This window comes from Prionailurus bengalensis, chromosome D1 (assembly GCF_016509475.1).
Source record: "Prionailurus bengalensis isolate Pbe53 chromosome D1, Fcat_Pben_1.1_paternal_pri, whole genome shotgun sequence".
NCBI classification, from domain to species: domain Eukaryota; kingdom Metazoa; phylum Chordata; class Mammalia; order Carnivora; family Felidae; genus Prionailurus; species Prionailurus bengalensis.
Window position 1 is genome coordinate 57,201,441 of NC_057346.1, and position 13,806 is coordinate 57,215,246.

The 13,806-nt window shown below is 41.5% G+C and overlaps 1 protein-coding gene across 5 annotated transcripts in view; it reads left to right on the forward strand.

The window, feature by feature from the left end:
- Positions 1 to 112: 112 nt before the first annotated feature.
- XRRA1 (X-ray radiation resistance associated 1) overlaps positions 113 to 13,806 on the forward strand; it is a 61,399-nt gene continuing 47,705 nt past the window's right edge. For all 5 annotated transcript variants that reach the window (XM_043580240.1, XM_043580244.1, XM_043580245.1 and 2 more), the window contains exons 1-4: positions 113 to 217; positions 2,267 to 2,322; positions 6,116 to 6,213; positions 10,588 to 10,772. In XM_043580240.1, coding sequence (XP_043436175.1) covers positions 6,120 to 6,213; positions 10,588 to 10,772 — 279 coding nt within the window. In that variant the 5' untranslated portion in view covers positions 113 to 217; positions 2,267 to 2,322; positions 6,116 to 6,119. The remainder of the gene's footprint in view (positions 218 to 2,266; positions 2,323 to 6,115; positions 6,214 to 10,587; positions 10,773 to 13,806) is intronic.

Sequence of the window (13,806 nt, forward strand, 5' to 3'; positions counted from 1 at the left end):
AGCTTGCCGGGACTTATAGTAGTTAGAAGTTCCGCCCACCGGTTGCCGCCTACGCGGCCTGCCGCAGAGGCGCGGTTACCAAGGGGTGGTGAAGGTAGTGGTAGGCGCCACCGTGGAGAGGCTCCGAGATTCCCGGGAGGGTCGCGGGCGCGCAGCCCGTCTTGTCCGGACGCGGCCTCCGCGGACGCCTCGGAGGCGGAAGCGACGACGGAGGCAGGTGCGGCTGGAAACTTAGTTTGTGTGAGGGGTTAGAGTCTCCTCTGGTCCAGAAGAGTTTCCAAAGAGGCGGCAGGAACTCTTCCTTCGTCCTTCCTAGCCCCGTTACAGCACTTACTGGTTATTCTCTCTAGTACTGTCCTCTTAGGTGTCAGTAACGTTTTCGTGTTATAGGGAACTCGCATTCGCGGAATATCCACCGTCTGCCAGGCTGTGTACTGTGTGCATTTATTATATCCGTCCTGTCAGGTAGTCCACTAACAGCCCCGTCAGATGAGGAAACTAAGAAACTTAACAAGGCCAAAAACCGTGTATCCGGACCTGGTTTAGAAGCCAGGGGTTTTTGACGTCAAAACGCGTGGTATGTTCCTTCTGCCACTCTACTTTTAATAGTTTTAGGATGTAAGAGTATTCTACATTTTCTATTCATATTTGTTAAATAATTTCTATTCACCTTTTCCATAAATATTTATTGAGAACCAACATTGCTCAGAAGTGTACCAAGGGGGACTGGAGGATCAAGACAGACCTGTTCCCTACTCTCGTGGAACGTCTACTCTAGTGACCTAGAGTTATCACGTAACGGGATTATATTATACTATGAACTCTTACATTATTGCATCGCTTGTTTTTGTTTTTATCTCCATTAATCCCTACTAAGTGTCCGAATAATTGAACAAATGCTTACCGAGGGCTTACTATTTAGCAGTCACTGTTTTGGTAACTGGGGATATATTTCTAAATAATGGGCTAAACACCTGTCTTGGTGAAGCTACCACGTGGTAATAATTATCACTAAATAATATTAGATGGGATTGCTTCACCTGTGAAGCAATCCAGGAAGATGCTCCTGTAGCTTTTTACTGTTTCTCTTTTACATCTTTTCATTTTTCAAGACCCAGCCCTAATGTCACTTGCCCTGTGAAACCTTTCCTGATCCTTAGTTTTTCCTTCTTTGCAGAAAGAATGAAGACCTCCTTGGCATTGTGTTTATAGTTCAGCTTAGTTCAGTAAACACTCATTGCATCCCTTCAATGAGCCAGACCCTGTATGAAGTGCTGGGGATAAAGATATAGGTAGGACCTAGGCCTGGCCTTTGAGGGGCTCACAGCCTGGGATTGGGGGTGTGAGGAGTGGGGAACAGACACGTAAGCAGGCCATTATACTACAGCATGATGGAGTGTTTCCATTAAGAGGTGGGCTGAGGTGGTAGCACAGAGAAGGGTCAACATGAGGAGGGGGAGATACAGTCAAGTTGCCTCTGTGAGCCAGGCAAAGAAGAGGGGCAGATGTGTCATAGGCCAAAAGAATGGAAGGCACATGTATGCAAATGAGCACCATTACTCTGTGTGTGTTGGAGCTGGGAGGCCTTACAATTAGGCTGAGATTAGCTGCTTCAAGTTTGAGATAGAGACCCGAGGTAGCTGAAGCTAACTAAGCAGGTGGCCTCTGAGTCTGGAATTTGGACTTTCTTTTTTCCACCATCCAGGTAAAGTTCATACTTGCTTTAGAGTTACTTTCTAGACAATGTAATGTGGGGATTATGTGCCCTTCCTAGCCCAGTAGTTGTAAATCCACACCTCCTTACCTGGTAGTCTTCATAGGGAACTGGAATTTCTAGGATTAGTTGTGTCCAGGTCTGTATGCTCTCCACAAGTCTGAGTCTGATTCATCCTTTGTATATGTATGCCAAATATCTTTTCCCAGACAGTGTCTTATCTTCCAACTCTGTTTTTGCAGTTTTTATCATGTATAAATTTATTTTGCATTAGTGATTGTATAAATGATCCTTTCCTTCCTGATTCGTGACTTGCACAACTTATTTAAGCACTCTAGCTCCACCCCATCGTCATAAAATTACTCTCTTGTTTCGCCTTCCCGTCCATGTTTCTGTCTTTTTGTATTTATGGGATCTTTAGTTTTTGGTATTTTTTTTAGGCCCCAGCTGAGACACACTTTGGAGCAGAGGGTCACATTAAGATGTAATTAACGAGAAAATACAAGAGGTCTGAATGACAGGCTAAGAAAGAGTATAATATCTATTTTACAGGTGAAGAAACAACAAAAAAAGGAAGTCAAAGGGTCTTTCCCAAGATCAAAGATCAAGTAAGTACCCTGCAGATCAGAAACAAGGTTCTCATATTTTGTAAGTTACTGGAGTCTTTTCCCAACAGTCATCATCTCTAACATTCCCCAGCCAGCTGTTTACTCATTCATTCATTCACCTATGTAGCAGATAGGTGTGGTGGGTCACAAGAGAGATTACTGACAGATTGACTGACTCACTATTGATCTTTTTCGATCCATCTATCAATCCATTTATCTTCCCAACACATTTTTAGTGAATACTAGGTTCTGTGCCAGGCTGTGGAATTACATAGGTGAATAAGGTATCATAGGTCCCACGGCAGGTGAGAAGTTGGTAAGGGGAGCAAAAGTTGGTAAAGGGAGCAAAGAAAAGTGATAAGCACTATACTAGAAGTATAAGATGTTGTGTGAACACCTAGGAAGGGCATCCAATCCTTTTTGGAAATTCAGTGCCCTGTGTTGAACCAAAGGAGATACCAACAACACTCATTCCACAGATAATTGTGGAATCTATTATGTGCCAGGTGCTGTGTTAGGTAATGGGAGTAAAGAAATGAACACCATAGGTGTTCTTCCTCTAAAGGAATTTAGAGTATAGCTGGGGATATCAGAAATATGTATAAAAACTCCAGGGCCCTGGGAGTACATCATATTCTTCATTTGGCTCACACGCATTTATTGGGATTTCCTATGAGCATTCCAAAGGTGGAAGAGGAAACAGTGAATTGGATATGTTTCCAGATGTGGAGGTTCATGGGCCATTGAAGGAACCCCTTTATGATTGTTAGTAACTTTATGAGATAGAAAGGGCTCCGGCCATGAAAGAGAGAAGAAATACTCCAGTGTTTAGTCAAAGCAGCAGCTATTTCCCTCTGTAAGGTTCAGTGAAGGCATTGCAGAAAAGGTGGCATCTGGACTGGGTCTAGAAAGAAGCTTTTTAAAAATTTATTACCTCATTTAATTCTTACAATAATTCTCCAAGACACAGGTTTTTATCTTCAGTTACATGTGAGAAATTTGAGATACAAAGAGGTAAAGGTATTGCCTAAGGTCATTCAGCTTAGTGTTAGCAACTAGACTCAGATTTAAGCTTCTGATCTCTAAAATTGTTGCCCTTCTTACTGCATCACTCTACCTTGCATATTTGTCACTTCCCAGAAACATTTTCTCGGGACACCTGATCCTATCTCTTCACTCTGCTCCTTCCTTTTACTGAATTTTGTCCTGGACCCTCCATCTCAGGGACCATATCCTTGCCCTAGCCAGGAATGTACAGGTTCCAAAATCTCCGCTACCCCAAGTTTTCTGAAGCTGTTCCAAGGCAGATCTGGGAATGGCTGGATCTCTTTATTTTTTTTTTTTTAAGACTTTATTTTTAAGTAATCTCTGTACCCAACATGGGGCTCGAACCTACAACCCTGAGATCAAGTGCCACACACTCTATTGACTGAGCCAGCCAAGTTCCCTGGCTGGCTTTCTTTAAAGAAAAATCTCAAATCTCTTAAGAGCTCAAGGTTTAAGAAATTTGGGTCATTGATTAGAGATTTATTCCTTACAGAAGTAGCATTTGAACTGAATCTTAAAGCATGAGATTAACCAGATGAACAAGATGGAGAAGGCTATTTTAGGCCAAAGAAACACAGCTAGGGAAGAATGAATGTGTTTGGAGAATAGAAAATGATTCTATGATAGGGGTGAAGCTAATACGTATTGTAAGAACTTGTATCTCCTAGAGCTGGGCCACCAATTTGATCTTTTCTAGTAATGTACTCTCTGAAAGAACTTTTAGCCAAAAATCTTGTTCTCAGAAAAATATAAATCTCAACAATTGCAATTAGCATCTTATGTCTAAAAAGCCATCCTCATTTAAAACTGTTCATTGGTAAGCTACTGGTAGAGTTTCCAGAAGTGTTGGGTCTCTGGGAAGGGCCTGTCTAGAAGAATCTCCTCCCCAAAATGCATCAGGACCACCAGTGATATTTCTTTTTAAATCAAAATACGATGTTTAAATGACCCATGTATAAGGCACTTCTTTCTTTTTTTTTTTATGAAATTTATTGACAAATTGGTTTCCATACAACACCCAGTGCTCATCCCAAAAGAGGCACTTATTTCTGATACAGAAAATAAGGTCATGCTCTGTACAGAAAATGCACTAGCTTGAGAATTGGGAGAAATGAGCTTTGGACCTGTCCTGTCCAAATACTAGTCATTGGCTACAATATGGTACTGAGTATCTGCAGTGTTGCTGTCCAAAAAGAGATGTTCTATAAATGTAAAATATGTAAGTGGCTACTAAAAAATTTAAAATCATATATATATGTGTGTATATATATACATATATACATACATACATATATATATACATATATACATACATATATGTGTGTATGTATATATATACACATATATACATATACACACATATATATATAAATTATTTCTATGAGCCTGATGGGCAGTGCTGACTGGAGCTGGAAAGGTTAGGACATGGGATTCCAGGGGCCTTCAAGAGCAGGCTCAAGTTTGCTCAGTGGGAATCCAATGAAGAAGACTGTTTTAGTATTCTAGGTGGGAGATAGTGAAAGGTTTAATAAAAACAGTACAATGAAACAGTCTTCCTGAGCTAGAATTGTCTTGACTCAGTGACCAGTTAATGGAATCCCATCTCACCTAGCATTATTTTTCTCAGACCTCTCTTTACAAAGCACAGCTTGGGTCATGGTTTTCCCCAGCTCAGATACTGTCCATAGCTCTCAGTTACCTACAAGGGGAAGCCTGAGCTCCTAGCCTGGCACTGAAAGCCTTTGAGAGCAGGCAGCATCCTTTCTGTCCAGCCTTATTGTCCAAAACTCTCAAACACACATCCTTCTCCTTCCTAGGTCAGGTTGTTTCTTTACTGTGCCACAAGTGCCCACTACCATGCATTTGGTCCTGTGGCCCTTTTTGTTTGGAATGCTTATCCTTTTCTCTATTAGCAATCTCAGTTCATCTCTCAAATCCTGTTTATGTGGTTCAAATTTCATTACTTGCACAGCACATCATCTTGCCTAAAATGTGAACTCCCTCTTTCCTGAAATCTGTTAAAGAACATTTCTAGTAAGCACTTAAAAGGTACTAGGCGCTACCTTTTTTTTTTTTTTTTAATTTATTCTCAAGTTAACATACAGTGTAGTCTTGGCTTCAGGAGAAGATTCCAGTAATTGATTACTTACACATAACACCCAGTGCTCGTGCCAACATAGGCACTACCTTCCTAACTTGATCCTCCCTTCTGTTAAGGTGGGTGTTATTACTCCCATTTTATGGGTGAGGAAACCGAGGCTCAGAGGGGTACAGTCACAGGGTGAGGAAAGGTAGTCAGGATTTAGACCAGGTCTGTCTGAGCCCAAAGGTGGTCTTTTTAGTGTTCCACTGAGTTAGGAGTGATTTGAACCAAAAAACCCGGGGCCTTGGTCTCCCTCTCTCCCCTTCCATTTGAAGGACCAGTCCATTTTTCTTAAAAAGGGTGGGGGAGGGGATGCCTGGGTAGCTCAGTCAGTTTAGCATTCCACTCTAGATCTCAGCTCAGATCTGGATCTCAGGGTCATGAATTGGAGCTCCGCATCAAGCGCTATGTTGGGCTCCTTGTTGGGCCTGAAGCCTACTTAAAAAAAAAAAAAAAAAGACCAGCCCATTACAGGAGAGGGGCCTTTTGGGTCTCAGAGCATATTTCGGGTATGATGGTGCTGGTGGGCTCACAAGCTGTGTTTGGTGAGAGAGCTATGTTGCCCCTTCTCACACTCCCTTACTTTCCTTGCTTGACTCTTAGGGAGATGGCTTCCTCAGGAATCTATAAGCTGGATAACGGGAAGCCTTATTTGAACAACTGCTTTCCAGCCAAAAATCTCCTTCGGATGCCAGAAGAAGGTCAGGTGACTTCTCTAATTGATACTTGGGCTTCAATTGACACCTTTCTCCTACTTCAGAGTGACTCTCATATCCACTCCTTTCTCTCCAACCCAATTTACTCCTCTCCCCTGCTCTACCCAACCTCATCCCTTCCCATCCATTTTCTCTCTGAATTCTCAGGGAGCTTTCTAAGTGCACATCTAACCATAGTATTCCCTTCTGTTCAGTTACTTCTCATTGCTGGCTTCTTTACCTGATATTCTGTATTCAGAGTCTAACCTTCCCTTATCCTTTGCTACAACCCCATTCCTTTACATATGCCCTAGTCTGTAGTGTTTTCTTTTCACATAGGTTGTTTTATTTGCCCAGAATGTTCCAGCTATCATTCTAGTTATCCAGATGTTTCCCATCCCATAAGACCCAGCTCTTCCAGTAAGCCGTGTCTAGCTACTCCAGCCCTCAGTGACCATCCTCTCTTGTGAGCGTCTTCTTCTCTGTGTTTATTATTTGTTGAGTAATCATATTCTGCCAAGCTCCTAAATAAAATGGCTAAATAAAATGACTCTGCTAAGTAGTTTTTCACACATTCATCTAGTTAAAAACTCCCATGGGGCAGGGACTCCCCATAACACTGAGCAGAGCCCTACGGATGCAACACTGCCAAGAAGTAGGAGTTGACTAGATTGAATTTGTTACTTTGAAAGGGTAGAGCAAGGGGGAAGTACCCCTTGTTTACTCCAGATGAAATGACTTGCTGGTTATTCTGTATGTGGAATACTGGAAGAACTTTCTCCTCCAATCCATCCTCCCCACTTCTCTAGAGTGATTTCTTTTTTCATGTAGAGACCTTCTTTGGCCACCTACAAACCCTCCTGTGGGGCTCTCAGTATGAGCTCATAATTTTATACCCACACCCCCTTACACACACAGAGAGATAGAGAAATAAATATAGCCATGTGCATCTGCGTGTGTTAGTACATGTATGTATATTTCCTAGGCTACTGAGAGCAGTGACACCTCAGTTACAAAGAGTATACCTGCTGCCTAGATCTTGGTTTCTGAATATGATTCTCCAGTAAAAGAGCCGGGGCTCCTCAGAGAAAACATTGTTTCCAGGGCTGGGGCCAGAAAAATACAAATTGTACCTGGAACGTTGTATAGTAATAGAAAGTACAGAAGTGCTCAGAAAAATGAGGAGGGCGTATAAGAAGGACATAGGAGCTAACCTGAAGAAGCTCCCAGTGGCCAAAGCTGGGACAACCTACACAACAAAATAAATAAAGGTAGAATTGGGTTGTAAATAAATATGCATGAGCCCATACTGATAAAAATAAATATTTGAATATTTAAATAAGTGTAGGAAAAGGAACAACTCTTCCTACAGTAGAATTTCAGTTAATGCATGAAGAAGGAATGAAGGAAATAGAAAATCACTGTTAAAACATCACAATAATACTTTTTACAGATAAGAAGCTTCTATGGTTGTGTATCAGGATTCTCCAGAGAAATAGAACCAATAGGATATGTATTTATATCCTACTCATTCTGTTTCCATATACATATGTGTATTATGGAATTGGCTTATGAAATTATGCTGGCATAATTATGAATAATATGCTGGCAAGACTGAAATCTGTAGGGAAGATCTGATGCTGAGGTCTTAAGGCAACAGTTTTTCCTCCTTTGGAAAACCTCAGGTTTTGCTTTTAAGTTTTTTCAACTGATTGAGTGAGGCCCATGTACATTATTGAGGATAGTCTCCTTTACTTAAAGTCAACTGATTGCAGATGTTAGCCACATCTACAAAATACGTTGACAGCAACACCTAGATTAGTGTTTGATTGAATAACTGTTTACCATAGCCTAGCCAATTGACATATAAAATCAACCATCACAGATGCTAGAATTAGTGGGTCAAAGTATGGTGAGGAATAGAACATTTGCATAGTCTCAAGGTATCTTTATTAATTACAAAGTGAAAAATAATAACTTCTCAGTAGGGAAGTTGGAACCACCACCCTAACCAAGTGATCAAAATTAACATCACCAGTAATCAGATATATTGATATCATCTGTCATCTGATATCATGCACTGAGAAGGGCACAGCATCACTTCTGTGCTAGTTTTGCCAAAGCACAGAACCTTAGTCTAATTATAGGAAAGCATACAACAAATTCAAATTGAGGGACATTCTATAAAATAATTGACCAGTCCTCTTCAAAAGTGTCAAGATCACATAAGAAAAAAAGAAAGACTGAAGAAGTGTCACAGATTGGGAGATTCTAAGGAGACATGACAACTAAATGAAATGTGAGATACCCTGGAAACAGAAAGGGGACATTAGTGAGAAAACTGGCAAAATTCAAAGGAGGCTTTGGATTAGTTACTGACATCCCAGTGTTAATTTTTTGCCTTCAATCATTATGATTATTTAAGATGTTAACATTGGGGGATCTGGGTGAAACCTGTAGAGAAACTATTATTTTCACAACTTTTCTAGAAGTCTTATGTCATCTCAAAATGAAAAAAAAAAGTGGGGGGAACATTCCCATGGATACTCTTTGTGCTAAAAGTCTACCCCTTTAAAACCCAAGCTTCTTGGGATACCTGGGTGGCTCAGTTAGTTAAGCATCCTACTAGGTCATAATCTCCCAGTTCATGAGATCGAGCCCCCTGTCAGTCTCTGTAGTGTCAGAAAGATTCTCTCGCTTGCTGTCTCATAAAGAACAAACAAACAAACAAAAATCAAAAAACCAATCTCCTTATTCTGATCCTCCAGACCTTTTCTGATCTGAGTCTGCTGCCCTCCTTAGCCTCATCTCTTTTCCCTCATGTTCATCTGCTACACAGTCTGAGCCTTACCTTCTGGTCATGTTGGGAATTTGGGCACTAACTCACACTGGAGTCTCTGGGAGGTCTATTGGAATAGGACAAAGGTCTATGCCCTAGATGGAGACAACCCTGAGAAATGGATTATCTGGGATGTCAGGCCCAGAGTGGGAGTGGGAGATGGTTCATGGCAGACATAGGGCAGGAGCTGCATCCAAGAGGCAGGTTGAGTCAGGGCAAGCCCCTGAAGCAGGATAGTGGACTGTGAGGACAGGGAGTCAATGCTCAGAGGCACTGAGCTGATTCCCACAGCTCTGTGCTGTTCTTCTGCGTGCTTCTGATCTTTTTTGCTTCTGGGTACTTCTTGTGCTCTTCCCTCTGCCCAGGATACTTGTCTTTTCCATCTCCATCTAGTCAACCTTAAACTTACTAGATCTAGCTTTGCCTAGGCTGGTAGCTCCCCTTTCAGTGCTTTTACAGTACCCCTTCTATTATTAAGCTCTTTGAGTCAGGGCCTCTGTCTTACTCATCTCCACAGCCCTAGCTCCTAGCACAATGTTGATGCTCAGAAAAGGTCTGGATGAGTAATTGTGGGTAGGGGCTATGGCTCAGCATTCATTCAGCCTTACTCACAATATGGGAAATTCTACGTAGGCCTTGGGAATACTGTGACAAATCAAAGTCTCTGCAGGGCAAAGCAGACAAAAAAACAAGCAAACAAAATAATTACAGATTGCAATGAATGCCTTGGAACAAATAAACTGATGTAGGAGGGCACAGATTCTAGAATGTTGTCATGATTTGTTAGGTGAACTTACTAGTAAACCTCATATTCTTTTTTGCTTACACAAATTTTTGAGTTCTTAACACAGTAAAATGTATTCAGTTTTTTTTAAGTGCCAACTGTCCTATCATTTTCTTTTGGCATGGAGTCCAATGCAGGGCTTAAACTCACAACCCTGAGATCAGGGCCTAAGCTGAGATCAAGAGTTGAACACGTTAACTGACTGAGCCATCAGGCACCCCAGAACTGTCATCTTCTTATCCTGAGCTCCTAATACAACCTTTCCCCTATAATAATGGGATCCAAGGTAAAGTCCAGCAAAATGGAGCCTGATGAGTTGACTCCACTCATTTAGCTCTAGCCAAGAGATGAGAGATGGGAGAGTAGCCAGTGTAAGAAAGGATAATCAAGTCTGCTGAGGAGAGTCAGAGAAGGCTTTGTAAAACAGGAGATACTTGATCTGGGGTCTTAAAAGGAAAATTAGCATTTAGAGACAAAAGTGTGGAGTAAGGAATTGAGGAGGTCATTCCACCTCTTTGAGTCTTAGCCTTTTCATCTGTAAAACGGGGACAGTAACATGTCTTTCAGTGGGTTTGGGGCCAATTAAATGAGGTGGGTATGCAGACACACCTCACCAGCAGCAGCACAGTATCTGGTGCATATCAGGTAATGTGGAGCTATTTTTGGTTTTGGTATTACAGGTAAATACTCTGTAAGCACACTAGTTGTAGCTTTTAGGGGAGTTTGCTCCTTCTCATTTTTCTGATCTTCTCAACAGGCCGAGGACACTGGTTAGTGGCTCGGAAATGTAACCTCAAGAAGAAGCCCAAGAATGTGCTTGAGGCACCAGCTGAAGGTCAGGAAAGCCAGAAGAAGGTTTCTTTTGAGGTCAGGGGGAAGAAAGGGTCTCTACATGAAAAACAAGAGGATGTTCCTGGACACATACTGGACCAGGCTTTTCTGGTGAGAGTGAATATATCCTGGAGTGGCTGGCAGCATCAGCTGATGACTGTCTTGATGGGAGACAAGGACTTGCCCTGTTCCACTCTGGTACAACTACCCCCAACCCACCCCAAACTATTAGAGTGATCTTGGCTGAGTACAGTCAGGATGATGAAGGGACCCAAAGCTTTCTTTACATGTAAGCTTTCTTTATATCCACCTTGTGAGATAGGTATTATTGTCCCTATTATGTTGTTGCCAGTGTGCAGATGGGAAAACTGAGACCCCAAGAGGTAATATGCCTTGGCCATGGTCCCATAGCTAATAATTAGAACTCTGGTCTACTCATTATTAGAACTACTCAGGGTGAGAACTCTGGTCTACTGACTCCAAAGCCTGTGCCTTTATAGTATATCAGGTAAAAACTCAATTTAATTGAGTTAGAAAGGCAAAGGAGTAGGTCAGGGGAACAGTAAATTGAAAATCCCATTCCTGTACCTGGTAGAGGGTGGAGATTCCCGTTTTCCAGGAATGAAGGGACTGGGGAAATTCCACACTCCACAGACTTTGTCCTTTGGGTTTAGTATCTCACTGAAGTCTAGGGGAGCTGATCAGATAGTACCTAGTACCTGGGGCAGGCTTTACGAAGAAGACCGGGGTGGCTGTGTTGGAGACCAGCCAGGTAGATCACATCTGCTCTGTGCAATGCCTCGGTGGCTTGGCAAAGAAAGACAAATTTGTAAACCAATATTAATATCTAGTCCAGTTTGCCTAACTCCCTATGAAGAACTCTCCAGCATTCTACTCTGTTCTCAGGCTCTACTTATGGTTCTCAACAGGTGGCTTTCTACACAGATCAGATGTTTAAAGAGAGCTTTGAGGAGGAAGCTCTGAGGTTGCATCTCACCTCAAGTGGGTAGTGTAAGCTTTTTGCAGAGTCCCATGGTATTTCCTTCATCACAATGTCCACTTCTCACTGGGGGCTGTGGAGGACTGAAACAACAGTACTGAGGAAGGGCAGAAACACTTACTATAGTAGTCTTCTTTTCCCTTTTGTTTCTCAAGACATATATATTCCCACATTAATTGACATGGTTTGTTACCCATGTTGCTCCTTTATATGGCAGAAGCAATACGGTGTTTTTCAGAGTGATGGGATACCTACCTATCTGCTGGATAGTTTTACTTGAATGTTCCACTGGCACCTCATATTGAGCTGTGCCAATCCCCTTACTCCAAGTCGCAAGACATATCCTTTTTCTTTTTACTATACTGCCTCAGTAATGGCAGCAAGCCAGTAACTTGGGGTTAGCTCGACACTTGCCTCTCCCTTACCACCCCACTCCCACCACTACCAAGCCTGGCACTTCTGTTAAATAGTTTTAAAATCTTTATTTTCCTAATCACCACTGTCTCTACCCTAATCTGAACAACCATCATTTTTTATTAGATTAATTCAATGACCTCCTAACTAGTTTGAACCAACTAGGATGCTTTTATTTCACATAAAAGAAGCCAGGGGCATTGTTATTCCAGGGTTGGCGAGTTTAGTGTTAAAGGCCCAGATTCCTTCATCTTTCTGCTCTTATTTCCTTAGCATGTTAACTTGTCCTCTTGGGCTGATTGCCTTCATGATCCCAAGATGGCTGCAGCAACTCCAGTCATCACATATAAAGAATGACATCCAGAGGTACAAAAAGGATTGTCACTGTCTTATGTCTATTTTCATAAATAAGAAAGAGCTCCCCAGAACTGGCCTCCCACCCCCAGCAGCCAGTGTCTGTTTCATTGGCTAGACCTATATCATAGGTCCCAACAGTCATTAGTTAGGGGAACATGACCTCCAAGCTTGAATTAGACAGTCAGGACTTATCCTTGGAGCTTGGACCTAAGGACACATCCACTCAGAGAAGTGTGAATAACTTTGGGATTCTTTAATATGGAAGTAGTAGAGAACTAGCTCTAGGGAAGGTAATTAACAATGTCTGGTGTATTGGTCTCTCATCATCTTTTCTGTGTGTAGTGGACAAAGCTATTTTTATAAAATTGCTGTCAGCTCTTGCAAAAAAAAAAAAAGTCTGTTAGCTTTCCACTGACTGTAGAACAAAATCCACACTCCTTTACACAGTCAGTATGGACCCAGGTGATCCAGTGGCTGCCTCCCTTGCCTTGTTGTTTTTCATCCTCTCAAAAGCACCTGGCTGTTTCTTGCTCTGATAGCTTTCACAGGCCTGCCACCCACTTCCATGGGACCAACTCCTACTTACCTTTTGGGTCTCACCTGAAATAGTACTTCCTCAACTAAATATTTCCTCACTTTCATACTGAGGTTAGGGCCTTCCGTTATTGTCTCCTGTAGCATCTTGAATTTCTCCTTTAAAATATTTATCACATTTAGGGGTGCCTGGCTGGCTCAGTCAGTAGAGCATCTGACTCTTGATCTCAGGGTCGTGAGTTCGAGCCCCATGTTGTGTGTAGAAATTACTTAAAATAAATCTGTAAAAAATAAGTGTCACATTTATAAATACTTGCTACTTGGCTTCCATGCTGTTATTTTAATATTCAAAATGCTTAATTCCATGCCTAAACACAGTAGATGCTATAACAAAATTATTAACAGAAAAAAGAGTGAAGTTTGGTCAGACAGAAATAGAAGCTCCAATATTTAGATTGTCTTCAAACTTTTTACTTATAAGGAGCAACATATGGTAGTCAAAAGAGCACAGAGTGGATTCAAATCATCTATCACTTACTGCCTGTGGGACCTTAGGCAAGGCATTTTTTCTCTCTTAACCTTATTTCTCTCATTTAAAAAGGAAAATGATCATACTTATGTCAAAGGGTTTAGTTAGGATTAGAAGAAAATGTATTGATACATTTAGCACAATACATGGCTCAAAGTAATGCTTAGTAAATATTTAGTGAATTAAAGAGTGAATAAACGAACAAATAATAAATTATTATACATGTAGTGAGACTGGTAAAGCCCCAGAAATACAGATTTTTTTTTTTAAAGAATCAGGTAGAAAAAGTGGGGCTCAGAAAAGACAGGGAA